The sequence below is a fragment of the Durio zibethinus genome, chromosome 27 (genome assembly GCF_047325235.1).
Source record: "Durio zibethinus cultivar Kanyao isolate XHJ-2024 chromosome 27, ASM4732523v1, whole genome shotgun sequence".
Classification (NCBI taxonomy): Eukaryota; Viridiplantae; Streptophyta; class Magnoliopsida; order Malvales; family Malvaceae; genus Durio; species Durio zibethinus.
Window position 1 is genome coordinate 5,059,221 of NC_143188.1, and position 18,825 is coordinate 5,078,045.

Genomic DNA, 18,825 nt, shown 5'->3' on the forward strand with positions numbered 1-18,825 from the left:
TTATTTATTTATATGGGTTTGTTTTTGGGTTTTGCCTACAGTTGGACTGTTCTTTTAATATTGACCATGGGATTTTTAGTGTTGTTTATATATATATATATATATACTTATTTATTGAAAGGCTGGTAAGCGATGAAAAAAATACTTAAAGGCTAATTAAAAAAAAAAAAAGGTTTCTTCGTAAGCTTCTCCAAAAACTATGTAAGTATTCAAACAGAGAAAAACAAAATAAAAAGGGGACAAAGCAAGAAAAAAAAAGATCACTCGGAAATGAAGGAAAATAGTAGTGAGTTGACAGAGATGAGTTGAATCGGGGAGTTGAGCTGAGCTGAGCTGGAAGGAGAGTTGGAATGAGATCTGAATCGGTGAGTTTTGGATTCAAAGAGAGAGAGAAAGAGAAAAACCCATGAGGGAATATAAACCTTAAAAATGCGAACTGAGAAAGAGCGAGAATGGCAGAGAAAACTTTACAACTCTTTTTGTGTTGTTTGAAGAGTCCTGCCAATGTCCATTACAGAGTCCTGCCAATGTCCATTACAGTAAGGCACTAGATTTTCAAAGAAGCTCATCCTCCATTAATTTAGTTAAGAAAAGAAAAGAAGAGAATGGAATAGAGAGATGGGAAATGGAAGTGAAGATCGATAGTGGGTTCCGACACCAAATCAATCATTCGTCAATTTTGCAGGTTCTAACAAAGAATCTATGAGTTGAGATTCTAATGCCTTTTGTTCCTGACAATTTTTTTAATTCAAATACTCTTTCCTTTCTTTGTTTATTTTTGTGTTGTAGGTTCGTCTAATTTGTTTTCATTGACTTTATTTTAAGCTGTGAGGATTCCGATTATGAGGTTTACATGTTTGCATGTTAGGTATATTAAGAGCAAACTCTTCCAACTATAAAAACATCATCAAATATTAATAGAGGATTCCGATTATGAGGTTTTTCATGCTTACATGTGCAAGATTTGATTTTTTGCTATTTGTTGTCTAATTTTTTATGCAATAGCCTATTTACAAATGTTGATGGAGCTTTTTGCATTGCATGTGTTGATAGAGATCTTTCCAAGAAAATACATATTTACTCATTCAACATCTGCCAATGTTTCAAGTTGCAACCAGCAAGGTGTCTATCTTGCTAATTGCTTCAACCGTATGGAAGAGTGTGAAAAAAATCTTGAAGGTCCCCTTAGGTTTTAGGGATCAGGTAGCCATCGATTCCATCCTTTTCTCATAGGTGCTCCTCTCATGCCTTTTCTTTTTTTTTTTTTTTTCTCAAGATTTCTTATGTTCACACTATCTACTGGGAGCAATCGGGAAACCTAAATGGCCATGTGAGTATCCATTGCCTTTATCCATCAAATAGGAATGATGTGAGACCTTTTCTCCTTGGTTTCGCTATCCATTCTAGTCATATTTCATAACCAGTTATGTTTTTTCATGGAGGACCTAGAGAAGGAACATCGCGAGGTAATCAAAGATTCTTTGATCCTCCAATTTATTGGATCATTTTATTTTATCAGGTAAGTCTTTGTACCTTTACGTTAAACTCTTAACAATGCTTTCTTTTAACCTCTATTAAAATGTATGTTCTGTTGCAGCGTGCGGTAGGAAAGAGTATTCTTTATTCTTGCTTGGAAGAAAACACTAAATGGGATCTAATTGATGACATTGAAAAGCTAAAAGAACACTTGGAAATTCTGGTAGGTATTTTTTATATACATGGTTTTGATTGCTTAACCTATGTCATCTTTAGGTTAGCAGTTCTTGGTGAGTTAACCACATTGTTTTATCTATTTGCTGATTATCAGGTTTTTAGTTTTTTTCTATTTGTTGTCTGGGTTTTTATGCATTAGCCTGTTTACAAGTGTTGATGGAGCTTTTTTCTTTGCATGTGTTTATAGAGATCTTTCCAAGAAAACACATACTTACACATTTAACATCCGCCAATGTTTCAAGTTGCAAACAAGGATTCTATCTTGCTAAGTACTTCAACCATATGGAAGAGTGTGAAAATAATTTTAAAGGTCCCCCTAGGTTTAGGGGAACAAGTAGCCATTGATTCCATCCCTTTATGTAAAAAATTGAACTTCTATCCTGTTTTGCATATTCTCTCTTCTCCATGTGTCTTTGGTGCTGTTTTCCAATTTACGGTTTCTAGGAAATAGGAATACAAGTCTACAACCCAGTTACATCTCTCACAATACATGGTTGTAGTTCAATTCAAAAGTGGATGGCCTGTTTAAGAGCATATTTGGAGAAGAGATCATTCAATCTTAATGGCTTGGGAAAGAAATCAATATGCCTCATATCTAATGTTGTATTTCAACCAATGAAAATTATACCTTTACCACAAACACCGTTAATCTTCTTACAAGAGCAGGTACTTGGAAAGCCTGCTTCTTTGGGAGGGGAACAAAAAGCTGCACAACTTCTTGGTGATTTGGTTTCTATTGGACACAGCTCGCAGTGGCTTGGTATTCTATCTATGCAACGTATTAATTGGTTTTTATTCCAAGCTTTTTGCTTCTAAAAACTTAAATAATTTCTTTTTTTTAGAAATTGAATTGGTGAGTCTGAGCGTATTATAAAAAACTTCATGAAACATTTAGGACACTGATCTAAAATTTATTCTTGTCCTTTAAACTTAGCAAGCAAGTAAGCTGGCGCATGAATGCATTGGTGATCTCGGACTAGATAAGACGTTTTATTTTTAGAGGGATACGAGAGGCATTTAAGGCAACTAACAAGATTGTGGGTACTGGCGTTACCGCTTATTGATATTGCTACATAAACATTACAAGGTCTATAGGTTCGAGTGCTGTAGAAAAATTTTGGTTTTTCTTCCACATTACCAATTCATTCATTTCATAATCATGTTGCCCTCCAGGGCTTTTGACCCCTTGGTTGTGTTTTCACTTGCAAAAATTGACAAATTAATTGATTTCATCTTTGATTTATGCATTATCCAAAAACTAACTAAATTTGAATATTGAAATGCGTTGAGTTCTTTACTTCTAAAATGGGCTTTCCTTTGCAAATATGGAAAACTACTTTACAATGGAGAAACCATAGATTCATATAAAATAAAATAGAGAAAACTATTATGGTACTCTTTTTTTCCTTGGGAGTATTTAGCTCTTTCAAATTAGATAGCAATTGTCATTTTTTATATGATAATTGTCCTTTCCGTGCAACCATATTGCTATATATGTTAGTGTTCATGGTTAACTACAATGATATTTAGATATACATGATTGGGGATGGAAGGGAATGCACAATATGACCTGATTGTCATGATTTTTTTTAGTCACCTATTTCTCTAGTAACATTTGTGCCTTTATTTTTATTAACGAAAGATTACTTCTTTAAAAATATTTTGAAATGACAAATTTTTAGGAGGTTTTATGATTCGTTGGAAAAATTAGCTAGGAAAAAATACGAGAGGCTTACTTATTTAATATTTATGTAGAAAAGAGTTTGTGATGGAGTTGTCTAATCCTACTCTATGTGTGTTTAGTAAAACTATTTGTTGATTGGTTCCAAACCACCATGGCATCAAAGATACACAAACAAAGGTTGTTTGGTAACATTATAGTGTTGAATCATTGGTTTTTATCTTAAACTATCTTTCTTGTATAGCCTTGAAGACTATGTAGAGTTTAACGTAACTCTGTCATGTTTATCTTCATTGTCTTAAATTGTTAAATTAATTTGTGTTTTTGCTTACTTTGTTGTTTTCATTATAATTAGTTTATATCTTTACATAAAACTACTAGAGCTATTTTTGTTTCTTTATTTGTTGGTTTTTCATTTTATTTTTATTAATTGCCATATCAATTAACAATTATTTATCATAATTATATTATTATTATTTTCTCTTAAAGTAAAAGAATAAATTATAACTTTGATATTAAAACTTAATATATATATATATATAAATTAATATCTAAAATATATACAAATTAGAATATGAACTTTCTAATTATTTATTATTTGGTTAATTGAGTTTGCAAAATTTATTAGAAGTTAAATTCACTTGTAAATTAGGTGATTTCTGAAAGTTACTTTTTCATTCAACTTTATGGTATTTCATTCTTTGTATTTATTTTGCTTTGTAGGTTTCTAGGCTAGCATTTAGTTGTGCTTTTTGAAAAATTATTTAATTTTGAGTTAAATTGAGGCATAACAATTTTAGAAAAAATAGATTTATATGATTAGCAAGATCCCAATTCACTAGTTTAAAGTTTTATATGGTCCCTGCTTTTATCTATTCTAGAGTCTTTTCGCAACAATTGGAGTTTTAAATTCATATATCTTTTTTTTTTAGTGACTAAGTATATTTTTCTTTGTTAAATGTTTAGTTGCAAACAGGATTACTTATTCTTCTGTGATTCAATGATTATGACAAACAAATAAATCTTCTATGAATAAGTTTAATATCCAATCATCATTGACTTCAACTAATGTAAATGCTTATAATATAAATAGCTATATAACTATTTTTCTTAGACATTATTAAATATTTAAATTATTAATATATAATTTTATTTTGCTTCTATAGCTAAATTATAAGTATATAACTTATTTTACTTCTACGGCTAAGTGTGGGCTTGAAACCTAGTATATCTAATACTTGTGCGACATTTAATTTTTGGTACACAAAGATAATTATTTATTTTTAAGGTTTTTGTTGAAATTTTTTAATGAATTAAAAAGATCAAATGATAAAGTTAAAAGAAAGTTATAGAGATGCACATGGCCTTTAAGTAAAAAAGCTTATATTGACTACTTATTGAAAATAAAAAACTTAAACTCCGGGTTGAGGAGTTTCTTAGAATGCTACCAAGATATCAGTATCTTTGACTTCATATTTAGGAGTATAATAAGTAAATTTATACTCGTTAACACTAGTTTTGAATCCAACACTTGCTTTAATTTCTATTTGTGGTGACATAATTCCCTCTCTACAACTCATGAATTGAGAATTCTCGCAACAATAAGGTACATAAATTAAAAGTTAATGAAACCTTTTTGAAGAAATCTTTCAAAAAATTATCAACTAATTTGAAAGGTTCATTTACCATTTGTTGAAAAGAAAAATAAAGTAGAAGTATTAGGCATGGAAATGAGACATAAAGTCAGAAATGTGGAGTGATTGCTTGGGATCCCAAATGTTTATTTTTTTTCTTGTAATTTTTGTTGAGGAGAGAAACAAATAGAAATAGAATAAAGGTATTTTCAAAAAAAAAAAAGAAATATAGTAAAGGTAGAAAAGGACACAAAAAGAGAAAAAAGGGTTTTTGATATGTCAACAATAGATGTCTGGATTTGATCTTGCCTAAACCTAGTTGATTTACAGATTTTAAGCACTATTACTTTGGTTATATTGAATGAGAACTCCAATGGATTTGTTGCTTCCTGGTGGATATTTGATTTTCTTTTAGATTTTGTTTTTTTGTAGTGCTAATATTGGTTTTAATCTAGGGACGCAAGGAAGAGGTGGAGTCAATTTTTCAAAGAAGATGATGGCACAAAGAAATGTGGAGTCATTTTTCTTCATGGTGCTGAAATCAGTTCTAATCCAATAATGCAAGTTATATTGGTCACCTTGTTTGAGTAATTTTTTTAGAGGTAATTTTGAGTTTTGATGTTTTTCTATTCCTTAATTTTTTATTAATTTTTAATGATCTTTTATTATCAAATGGGATAATATCTCAATTGGCCTCTAAACTATTGTAATTTTTCTAATGTGGTACATAAACTAAAAATTTCTAATTAGGTACCTAAATTTTAATTTCGTATATTAAATTGCCCTAACCCGTTAACACCATTAGAATAATGCTGATGTAACATTTTAATATTGATATAGATAACACGTGGCTGTCATCAAGTAGTGATATGGTTGCATGTGCCATTTTTAAAGAATAAAAAAATAAAAAAACTTGTTTTTTAGAAATTCTACTTTAAACACTTTTTTATTTTTTAAAAATGGCATGTGATTATCATATCTCAAATCACATGTCAATCACATCAACATTTAAATATCATATTAGCATTATTTTAATGGTGTTAAGGGGTTAAAGTAACTTAATATATAGAAATGAAGTTCAGGTACTTAATTAAAATTTTTTTATTTAGGTACCACATTAGAAAAAGTGCAATAATTAGGTGCCAATGTAGCTTATCCCTTATCAATTTGAAGAGAGCTAGTTTGAAAAGAGAAAAAGAAGAAAAACTTGAAAACAGTTGCAACATGGGAAAAGAAATGAATAGTGGTGATAAATGAAGTATTCTAATATATGAGAAAATTTTAATCTCAAAATTGTCTCTAATTTAATTGATATTTTTTGTTTTAATGTAGTATTTATTATCTTTCGTTTGATTGATTTTAAATTTGTACAAGTACTAAGATGAGTTTCATATATAACTAGTATTATGCCTCTCGCTTTTCTCTAGGATTTATTAATCACTTAACATTTGTTTCACATTTTAGATTAATTGTTTTATACTATTATGATTCTTTTGGCCATCCAATCAAAATGATATTGTATTACCATAAAACAAAGTTCAATTACAACCTAGTAATACAATCATTTTAAAGCTAAAAGACATATTAATCTAATGATTATTCATATTTGAAAGTACATGATTAATCCCTTAAAGGGAAGTTGGCAGACTATCTTTCAAAAGAATGGTGGTTACTTATTTCAATCAATCCTATTAAATTATTAGAACATCTTATTTGAAAATTAAATTCTATCAAACTATTAGAGGACTTAATGATTTTTTAAAAAAGTTAAAAATAAAAATAAAGTTTTGAAATTAATCTTACCAAACTATTGAAAGATTTTACTCAGAAAATAAGATCTTACCTTACTATTAGAAGATTTTATTGATTTAGAAAAAGTTAGAAATCATAATTAATTCTACAATGGAGCTTTTTCAAAAAGTGTTAATAGTCTTATTGAATACTTTTAAGGTGAGAAAATATTCATAAATTGCTATCAAACTATTAGAATAGTTTAAGAATAATTTTTAATATTAAATGATTTTAGTACGATCTTAAAGATGTTTTAAGGTTTTGGATAACGTGAAATCAACTAATACCATCCTTTAGATGGGTATTGTAGGAATGCTATAATCTTTCCCATATATAACCATACTTTCGGATCCAATTTTGATTTCGTAGATTAAAATCTACCATTTTAAGAAACCTTAGTCAAGTTTATGATCTCTCTTTAAAATGGATAGATTTAATTAAGTAGCCAATCGCACCTAAATACAAATATTGGTGACAACTCCTTTTATTGTTTCTAAAGATCAAGTTTTCAAATTTATACATTATAATAATTTGGCAACTCTACTGGGGATGATAAGAGCAAGACCAATACTAAATTTTATGTTACCTAATCTTTAATTTAATAGTTTTAATGGAGTTAATTTTTTCAATATTTCTATCTCTTATAAGAAAATAAAGTACTTACACTTTTGTAAAGTTTTATGTCTCCTCATACGTTAGCAAAATACTTTCACTCAAATTGAATCTTTTTTGTTTTTTGCATTTTTATCATGTACAATGACGAGAGAAATAATTTGGCAACCTTTAAATTGAAGATTCGAACCATATATATTGAACTTTAGGTACCTAACCTATACGTAGAGCCATGTCTTCCTTATTCATAAAATTAGCTTGAAGTTTAGAAATCATACTTTTCATTATATATGTTGTATAATAATTAATTTCTATCTTTATATTGTGCACTAACTAACCTTTTTCTTTGTTGGTTTTCCTTTTCTCCATGTTTCATAGCAACATTCATAAAATTGTATAAGAATATTTACCTTCAAGACATTTTTGACAAAGTACTCTCTTGGAATGCACAAAACATCTAGTTTGTGCCTTATCCATTTATGCTAAATGTGAGCCACCCAGTGAAGTGAAGATAGAGTAAAAGAGAACTCAGCAGAAAGAAGGGGATTTTTTGCTAACTAGTTATATTTTCACTTTGCCTAAGAAAATGCATTTACGTCTTTGGGCAAAATAATCAAGAAGATTTGATAGACTTCTAGAAACATATGAGTCCATCAAGATAGCAAGATTTCTACCAAAAGTATGGCATATTGCAGATCTTCTTTTAGTAGTGGTTGAAACTTCACTAATTAAAGCCGCTATACAATTTTGCTATCTTTCATATCGATGTTTTATCTTTAATGAAGTTGACATGACATCGATTTTGCTAAATGTCTGATATACAAACAGAATTTATGTAAAGAAGCAAAAGTTAAGGTATCGTAAAAAATTGGCTAATATTATGAGAGTTGATAAGGAGGTGATAGATTTGTATGTTCAAGAAAAATGAGTGCATAAAGGTATTCCTTGAAAATATCTCTATGATTTCGTTGTAAAAGATCTAGATAAGGACAAGGACTAAACGTGTTACCTTGGTGATATATGGTTTGGTGATTTTTCCTAGAGTTTTAAGTCATATTGAGAAATAAGTGGTAGATTTATTTGAACAAATGGAAAGAGGATGTAAACCTTCACCGATAATTTTATTAGAAACTATCAGGTCATTTAATTATTACCACCAAAATGAAAAAGGCTATTTTTTGTGATGTACTCGATTACTTTACTTATGGATGAATAGTCATTTTAAATGTAAGAAAAATGCATTTTCAAAGCTTCATTTCACAATCGAACTCCAATCAAAGAATTTTATGAAAGTGAATAGCCAGACACAAAGTCCAATATAGAGTAAGAGTTTCTGTTATAGAGGCTTACAAGTGCACAAGTGAAGTGGTTAGTCCTATAGATGAATTGTGAACCGATTTTGTATCATTGTGGAGATGAAACTGGCCGTTTTAAGGTTTATGGAAGAAAAGAGTTATGCACCACTTATGGTACAAAGTTAGTTTGGAGCTAAACAATTCATTCCCATGACACACAAACTCAATCAATTAGATTGTCTTTATGGTGTGCCAAAAACATTTCAGAATATTGATAGTATGGTTAAAGCATGGAAGAAGCCCCAATGGGTAAGCCTTAGGCTTTTTACTAATAAAGCCACTCATGAATATCTTATATGGAGAGCAAAGATAGGCAAAGATTCATGAGCCAAGAGTTAGAACAACTACCATTAGATGTCGATATTTTGAAGAAAGAATTTGAAGTCAAAAAGGATACGGTGAAGCAAAAGATTTAGTGACTTCAAGAAAAAAATAATAATGGAATGACAAAGTGGAAAACAAGAAGTTAGAGTCCATAAGATTATTAAGGAATGTGACATGACCTTTAACAACTTGACTAAACAACATCAAAAGCACAAGAAAATGAATATTGAAATAGAGAATTGAGAGACTAAAGTTTGAAATATCATAAGATAATGTAACATTAATATTAATGAGTTAACTGAACTATATTAAGAGTGCAATAGGTGCTGTGTCAAATTGAAGGCTAAAAAGATAAATATCACTTACCTGATCTGTAAGAATGAAAGATTGAAGAAAGATATTCTTAATTAGAAGATGAATATAGCCAAGCTCAAACATAGAATGCCTTGTTTAGGAAACATATTCAAAATTTGAAGCAAAAATTGAACGACTATGAGAACTACATTGCTATATTCATTATGGAACAGAACGAATTGTCGTACCAAGTTTAGTTTGGTAAAAGAGAAAATTTGGAACGATAGAGATACATAATGCATTTGGCAATACAAATTTACATAATAGTGTTCAAGGTAGGGGAAATGGCTAAAGAGGCAAAATTATTAAGACATGAGGTGAACCCAGTAAGAAAGCATGGACAATGTTTGATAAACAACATCAAAAAGGCAAAAAACCAATATGAGTAGATCAAGTGTTTTTATAAGTTAAGAATATTAGATTGTGTAAAATAGACTTCTTTGGAAAAAATGAAAGTTCTTTTCTTGGATATTGTCAAATGGCAAATATTCTTACATTTTTATTCATTCATGCATTGCATTGTATTCATGTTTTATTCTGTAGCAACATTTTAAGCAAAAACATAATATCTTTTGCTAATTTAAAAATTTTGATACTTAAGATTCAAGAATAGTTCGACCTTTGAAAACCCCAATCCAGCCCACTTATCACCTGTACAACACTCGAGTCCAAGCAAAACTTATAGTGCAATAACAAGAAAGCCATTTTGAAAAGATAGAGAAGGCACAAGAAAAGCTGAAAAGGGAATTGAATAAGACACTGAAAATGTTGAATAAACTAGATAAAGGCAAACTAGTGGAAGATTCACCTAGCTTGCATGAACATCCATTACAAGATGTAGTGGATCCTCTGTACCCTTCTAGGTTTGATCCAAACCAAGCCCAAACTTCTCAAACACAACTATTCATTTTTCCTAGAGCATATATTTATCTAGAAATGTCATCTGCGGTTGTTGCACAAGGACAAATTCAAAGTTATACCAATCATATCTTTATAAAAAAGACAACAAAACCAATTCAAGTCCCTAATATGGATGACCAAAATGAAAAGGAAAAAATGAAGCTGAAGGCAATGGAAGCCTTAGAAGACTCAAAATCTGAGCAGAAGATGAACTCGCTAGAGGAGATGTTACAAGCTGTTCAAAGGATGGATTTTTATGGCTCAATGGATATGATCAAACTTTGTTTGGTTCATGATGTAGTTATCCTACCAAATTTCAAAGCTCTAAAGTTTAAGAAATATGATGTTACTAAGTGCCCAATGACCCACATTACGAGGTACTATAGAAAGATAGCTATTTATACCAACAATGAAAAGTTACTGATTCATGCATTTCAGGAAAACCTTACTAACTTAGCTAGTAAATGGTATGTCCAGTTGGACAGGACCTGAATCTATTCATAGAATGAGCTTGCAAAGGCATTCATCACCTAATATTGACACATCATAGACTTGACCCTAAATTGCCTTTCTTTGTAGAACATAAAAGAGGAGACTGAATCTTTTAATGAGTACATCTAAAGGTGGAGGGACATGACTGCTCAAGTCCAACAGCCTTTTATTAAAAAGAAAACTATGGTGTTATTTGTTAGCAGCTTAAAGGTACCTTATTATGAAAAGATGATTGGGAACACCATAAAAAATTTTGTAGATATAGTGATGCCTTTACAAATTAGGCCATGCACTTTTAATATGAAGTTTCAAGTTATGGATATCTCACCTTCGTATAATTGCTTGTTGGGTAGGCCTTGGATACATACTGCAAATATTATTTCATCATTACTGAATCAGAAAATCAAATTTCTTGTTAAGAATCAACTTGTGTGTGTCACAAAAAAAAGATTAGTTGGTGACTCATCCTCTGACCACTCTATATGTAAAAGCTATAAATGAAGCTTTAGAGTGTACATATCAATCTTTTGAACTAATTAATGCCACTTATGTGGGTGAAGGCTCTAAGCTATATTTTCTTTGCTTGTCTATAGCTATGAGAATGGTCACTAAGTAATTGGAATTGGTTTTCTTAGGGTTGGACTTGGAAAACATTTGCAAAGAATTAGAGTGTCATCAGTAACATTCGACAACAAGAAGAGGTTTAGCTTTAGTTATAAGCCAACAAAAATGGATAAGAAAAAGATCTTTGAAGAAAATAATGTAAGAAAGATGGCAAATCTTAAGGGAAAGGACCCTGAGTTTGAACAAATGGTTATTCCCTATCATTATGACACATTTCAATCAAGAGGACACATCTATCTGAAGTTACTTTAAGCTCTTAAAAAAAGATTTTTCATGAAAAAAGCTTTATCATAAGGGATAATGTGAGATAGGTTATTGGAGCAGCAATTGTTAAAATGGGAATAGCAACAAATGCCTGCACGGTTGAAACACAAGCAACCAATTCTGAAGATTTGATTGTCACTTATGTTTCTATCGTGTAGGCATTTGTTGCTAGTCCCATTTAACTATTGTTCCAATAACCTATCCCGCATGATCCCTTATGATAATCCCTATACCACCTCGTCTGTTGCTTGTGTTTCTCCATCTATTGCATAGATAGTCATAAAATGTTTTCAATATGAAGAAGTTGGAGATTTATCTACCATTAGACCAATTCTACATAATGTTAGAGAGTTGTTAGAGCAATTTGAAGATTGCCAGCTGTAACACATACTAAGGAATAGGAATGTGGCAGCACATGAATTAGCAAATTTAGTCTTTCAATATCAGAAGATGTGTTTTGGATTGAGAAAATCCCAAACATTATTAACTCACTTGTAATGCTTGATCTTTTAAATATGGAGAAACAAAAACTTTTTTCCAAAAAAGTTGTGGTATTTAAACCATGAATTTATTAATTAATGTGGTAATCGGAGGATTGTTTGTCCATTATGTGTCATCATTTAAAGCTAACCACATTAGAAGAGAGTACTATATTAATTAACAGATCTATAATTCAAATATCACGTTAAATATTCTTAAAATTCAAATAACAAGTTAAACATTTCATATAGTATAGGGGCCATTATGACATTAATCAACCTTTAATAATAATACTAAAACTTTCTCTTGAAAAATAATAGCTTATATTTGTGAAAGTTATGCAGAAATGTACAAGCTATACAGATTAATTATTGGTTAAATTTAGAAGTTTATTGGTCATGTTTAAACATTACAAGAATAACAAGTATCAGTGACAGAATTTTACCGACAGATTATCGACAAACTATCGAAACCATTTCCAACAAAATTTATCGATGAAAATAAATTTATTGATAATTCGTAAGTTAAAAATTGATGCCATTTAATGTGAAAATTACCAATAAAAAATTTTATTGATAATCATTTTTGTTACCAAAAATAATTTTTTAAAAAAATTTTACCGATTACGAACAAAAATTCCATAAAAAAATTTTAATAAATTTGAAACTTCCTTATCAAGGAAAAGCCTAAATCCTCATATTTCCTTCAAATCCCTAATCCCTCTCTCCCTCTCCCACTCTCCCCCTCCCTCTCTCCCCACCGTGTGAGTAATTACAAGATATTTCTCTTTCCTCTTTCATCGTTCTTGCCCTTTGATCTCCTCTCTATTTTGGTTTAATTATCTGATTTCCTTTTTTTTTTAATTAAAAAAAGAAAGAAGAGGGGAGAAACAGTTATTGAACGACGTCGTAATGGAAGCACATGGCGTCGGACTCCGGCGAGTGTTAGTGTTGGCATTTTGCGTGGTCGGCATTTGGTCGGCCTATATTTACCAGGGCGTTGTTCAGGAAACTCTGTTAGTATTTTTAATTTTATATTCATTTTTGCTTTTTACTCAAATTGTCCTTTTTTTATGTTAAGTTTGATTCTTTTCGACCTTTTCGATTAATTGTTGCTTCATTTGATCTGTTGCTGATAGTTTCTGAGATATGCATTGGATTTTTAAATATGCAATGAACTATTCGTAATTTCTTAGTTCATTTGGAAGTGGATTTAGATGCAAAGAGGAAGAAAAAGGCTTGGATCTCAGTGAATATTTTACCGTTGATTTAGAAGTTAGTTTTAAAATGGCCTTTATTTGGGTTGAATTAGAATATTTTGCCTTGAATTCTTGCATTTCAATTTAATTGAACGTATATTTCGAAAATGGAAACTGTTCAATTAAACAGTAACTTTTCTACTGCTTTTTGTTGAGTATTGTTGAGTTTTTAAGGTTTTGTTGGAAGCTTTGAGGTATAATTCATGGATAACTTTCCCTTTTGTTTGCGGAAGCGATTTCTAATAAGATGTTTTGATCCCTATGTGAGTGAATCATGTTGTTGTCCTGTAATTGCATTGTTTGATAGCATTCGATACGACTGTTAGAATTGATGAGAGATTTCAAGGTCTGTATTTTCTTGTGCGCCTTAGATGTGATATGAAATTTATATTGCTCCATGCTCGCTTTGGCCATTTGTGAATTGCAATGCTGATTTCAATTAGGTTTAGGATTTACGTCAGCAATGTTGCATGGACTTAGGATTTGGTGTGAGTTGATATACGTTAGACATGGTTATTTTCAATTTTTTACATTTAAGATCTATGCATCATTCACCTATAAATTAAAGCATTCAAGAATAATGGGATACAGGTATGGTAGGATAAAATGAAGAGTCCATTTAACACAGCAAACCAGATGCGTTATATACTTTTTTTCTTTCTTGATGGACCTGAATATTTTGTTGACTCTATTTGTGCATTATTATTTTACAATGGGCTAGCAGTAAAGGTATGGTTGGTCGTTACCTTTTTTTTTTCCAGTTTAGATCATCGAAAGTAGGTAGAACTTAGACACAAATTGCTTTGCTGTTCTGTCTAAATTTTCATCTTGGTTTTGTTATTTTTTTTTGCTAAAATGCTGACTGTTATTCGCTATGAACTTTTGTTTGTCAGTCGAGTCTCATTTAGAAAATTTTTGAAATCTTGGTTCTTGTTGGTTTCAGGTATGAAGGATGAGGTTGATACAAAATCTCAGACAGTCTAGGCTGAGCCAAAAGGTTCCTTCCCTTCTATCTTCCTTCCTGTGCATATCTGTATTATGTCTGTCACTTTAATATTCCAATTTTCATTTTCTTGTTCTCATTTTTAATTTGGTTGTGCAGTGGAAGACAAGGAAGTAGCTACTCCAGAGGATGCTGAAGCACTATATGAAATGGAAACAGAAAAGAAGAGCCACTTGAATTTTGTGTTTATTGTTCATGGTGGTAGGTATTACTACTTCATGGTTTTGTTTATGTGAAAATTAGCTTGCATTACATATTAATGTCCATTATGAACAGGATGTGCTAAGCTAGGGAAACAGTTAAAAATTATACTATTAACCTCTCAAGCCCCTTATTTATTATGCATTTTTGTGAGCTCAATTATGTGTATCAGCCACTTGCATGAGTGCTGTGAAAAGCAGTTATAAATTTAATTATTACTAGGACCTCCTGGTTAGAATTGAAATTTGAGCTTGGGTATAGAGAATGCTACTTTTTCTTTTTGGATAATTCAATGTTACCTTGAAGCTATTGATTGTAACCTTAAAAAGAGAGTTTTTAGTCTCAAGTTGAAACTGCTTATGGTGAATTAGAAGAATAAGTAATAAACGAGGTTTTTACTTTGCCAAATTCACTACCTGATCAATAACGAGAATGCCTTACAGTCACAGGATTTTCGGTAATTGCATTATCTGACTTAACTATTTTCCATATGTTAAGTATATGGCATATATTATGGACACTAATGAAGAGGACAGGGTTAAGGTATTGTATAATAGGGAAATGCTGTTACATAAACTTTGAGAATATGTGTTGGAAGGGAAGGAAACATTCACATGTTCTGTAGGTATTTTTAGTATTGTATATTAGAAGTATTTGTTTATTTGACTTGCGTATATTACTAAATGTCCGTTCGAAATTTGTAACATATATATATTTTTTGTATTTTTATTTAATAGAATTCATAAACAATTTTGTAAAATATTTTACATTCTTTTATAAATAAAATGAATGGAGCGTTTTATTTATTTATTTACTCTATTTATGTATATTTAGTATGTATGTAATTATTTTAAAAATAAGTATAAAAAATAAAATAAAATGACAAAAATTATAACTAAAATATATTAAATATAATTACTGATAGAATACAGATGAATTTTTTAATTGGTGATTATCGATTATAAATTTCATCGATAATAATTCCATTGGTAATTATTGAAATATTTTGTTTATTATCGATAGAATAGCATTACTAATTTGGTTAACATTAATGGAATTTTTCTATCGTTAAATCTGTTGTTATTGCTATTATTGACATTTAAATAACTTTTACTGATGAAAATTTTTCTTCATGCTTCAACTGTAATTTCTTTTAACGAAATGAAAACTAATATATTTCTATTTTCAGTAAATATCTTCGAAGATGTTACATATCTAGTAAATCTAACTCGAAATCGCTTATTCTGCCCCAATTGAAACTTGATTGATTTCTTTGATCAATAATTTGAATCAGTCAAAATTAATTTGAATTTGACATGATCCAAATTCGAATGAATTCAGAACAAAATTGACTCAAATCTTAAATAATTTGAATTTAAATTAATTCAAATAAAAAATAATTTAAATTCAAATAATCTTAAATACTTACTTGAAATGATTTAAAATTAAATTGAGATTAATTTTTCTTTCTAAAATTATTAATATATTTAATAATAATAGATGAAATATAAATTATTAACTTGTTAAAATTTAATATCTTTAAATTATATTTTCAATCTCTTTTCTTAACTATTATTTTTCTTAATAATGTTTAAAAAATTAAAAGTCCATTTCTTTTTTTCTTTACTCTAAAATATTATAAAAAAAATAAAATAGACAAATAATAATTTTAAAAAAATTAAAAAATCAATAAAATTTAAAATCTAACAATAATCTATAAAGCTAATTATAACAGACAAAACCATCAGACTAAAATGAAAAATTATCATCACTTGTTTATAATCTAAAAATAAAAGAAAATCTAAAACTTAACCCAAATTCTATAATAGTCAATATGTCACAAAGGTTACACATAATCAAATTAGCATATACGACAAAACTCTTAAGCAAAATTAATTTTTATCATGAACAAAATTAATTTTATATTTAGCATAATTGTAGACACTTTATTGGGTCTGGGCCCAAACAAAATTAGGTTGGCTTAATAAAGCCCAAAGTATAACTCCAATAAATTTTTTTTTTAGGTTTTATTGACTTATTTTTATTTATTTTTGTTATTTATTATTTTTTTTGGTTGATTATTCATTTATTGTTTATCTTTGATTTATTGTTTTTTATTTGATTTTATCTTTAGATTTTCGGTTGAGATAATAGTGATAAAAAGAGTAAAAAAAAAAGTATAATAATAATAAAGGTGATAAATATTCTGTCATGGATTGGTGTTAGTGAAACTGTAGATGGATTCGATTTGTGATGTGATCTTGTTAAAGATTGACTTATGATTAATCAAAAATTCTTTTGATTTTTCACTATAAATACACACAGAAATCAAAGCAAGAAACACAGATCAGAAACACAATAATTAAATACAGAAACAGAGAATGCAGAAGCAGAGAGATGGGAAAGTCTAGTAGAAAGCAGAGATTAGAAAAAAAATTAGAAAGGAAATTTTGGAGATTTTTTTTTGGAAAATTTCTAGAAAATTTTCAGATTCTAGCAAAAATTTTCAGTGAAACTTGCATTTTTCGACAAAATTTTTCAGTTTTCAATGGCTTTTCCTAGTTTTCGGCAAAACATTCAATCGAAATTCTAGGTTTTTAAAGAAAGAGGGAGAGAAAAAGAAGGAAGAGAGATAGAGAATGAAAGGAAAATCTGAGAAAAAATTGAATTTTGGCTTTTATAGCCAATCAAAACGACATTGTTTTAAGGTTAAACAAGTCCCAAAATCCGTGCGTTTCCATTCTAGCTAATCTAACCTGATCGCAACCCGTTTCTATCGACCTGCGCTCTAGCTAACTATTTTAGCCAAGCCAAGCCGCGTCTTTGGAGCTACCCTTTATGTCTCTAGTCGAGCCAATTTAACCGTTAAGTCAAGCCAATTTATTTTTTTTGGTATTTTATTTTATTTTATTTATTTAGTTATATTTATCTTATAAGTTTTTTTATTTATTATTTTGTATGATTAAATTTTAGAAAAATAAAAATATAAAATGAAATAAAATATTTTTTTGAAAATAAATAATAATTATCCAAGGATGAAATTTTTTAGAAATTTTAAATTGTAAATTTTCTATAAAATTCATAGGTAAAAAATTTTATCTGAATTTATCTCAAATGGTGGAATAATTTAGATAAAGTTTCAATAACAATAATTGATATTTATTTTCAATAAAAAAATATAAAAGTTTTTGGGAAATAAATGCTAATTACCCAATGATGAAATTCTTAAAAAATTTCAAATGGTAAATTTTCTAAGAAATCTTTAAATGAGAAATTTCTCTGAATTTATCACAAATGATGAAAAATTTAAGAATAAAAAAAAAGAAAATTTTTAAATTGACCCAAATAGTGAAAAATTTAGAAAATAAAAATAAAAATAAATTTCAATGATGAAATTCTTAGTAATTGCAAATATTTGATTATTTAAGAAATTTTTAGGTGAGAAGATATTTCTAATTTAGCCCAAATGATAAAATAATTAGATATATTTTCAATATAACAAAACCAAAATATAAAAATAAATAAATTAAACATTTTTTTGATGATGGAGCATTTTCAAGAAAATAAATGGGATTCTTGAATACTCTTGAGGTGAAAAAATATTTTTAAAAATTTTATCAGATTGATGAAAGAATCTTAAGAATTATTTTCAACATTTAAACATTAAAACTATTAGAATCAAAACTTTAAGATAAATTTAAAATAAAATGGTACTATCTTTTGGATGGGCATATGGGGGTGTTATTTCCCCATATGTAACCAAATCCCTAAATCATGTTCTAGTTACTAGATCCGAACACATTTTTTTAAGAACCCTTAATCAAGCTTAAGAGTTTCTTAAAAGAATAGATTCATTAGGTGACCAATCACACATAATAAAAAATATTGATGGTGACTCCATTTGTTAAGCTTAATTATAAATTTTCAGATCTATATGTTTCATAAGTTTATATTATTAGCAAATAGCTTTAAATTCATTTAACTTTAATATCTTAATTTTGATATAATTTAACTATTTTGATAGAAAGTATAATATTGTTCTCACAGACATTGATGATCAAATATTCGTTAACTACTAAATTTATTAATTAATTATTGATGAGAAAAAAAGACCGCTGAAATTATTATTTTTATTTGCT

General features: G+C 28.9%; 1 protein-coding gene across 1 annotated transcript; it reads left to right on the top strand.

Moving 5' to 3' along the window:
* The first annotated feature begins 50 nt into the window (after positions 1-50).
* On the top strand, positions 51-14,974 carry LOC111279645 (proline iminopeptidase-like). Its single transcript, XM_089756219.1, has 6 exons — positions 51-1,519; positions 1,598-1,699; positions 5,484-5,630; positions 13,098-13,239; positions 14,426-14,479; positions 14,585-14,974. Exons 1-3 carry the CDS (start codon positions 1,427-1,429, stop codon positions 5,523-5,525), a joined length of 237 nt encoding a protein of 78 aa, XP_089612345.1. The 5' UTR covers positions 51-1,426; the 3' UTR covers positions 5,526-5,630; positions 13,098-13,239; positions 14,426-14,479; positions 14,585-14,974.
* Positions 14,975-18,825: the final 3,851 nt, after the last annotated feature.

What these genes read in the sequence shown, in the direction of transcription:
- LOC111279645 (XM_089756219.1), top strand. Translation starts at nt 1,427, where the DNA reads ATGTTTTTTCATGGAGGACCTAGAGAAGGAACATCGCGAGGTAATCAA. An exon ending in GGATCATTTTATTTTATCAG is followed by an intron (nt 1,520 to 1,597) that starts GTAAGTCTTTGT and finishes GTTCTGTTGCAG; the next exon opens with CGTGCGGTAGGAAAGAGTAT. An exon ending in AAGAACACTTGGAAATTCTG is followed by an intron (nt 1,700 to 5,483) that starts GTAGGTATTTTT and finishes GTTTTAATCTAG; the next exon opens with GGACGCAAGGAAGAGGTGGA.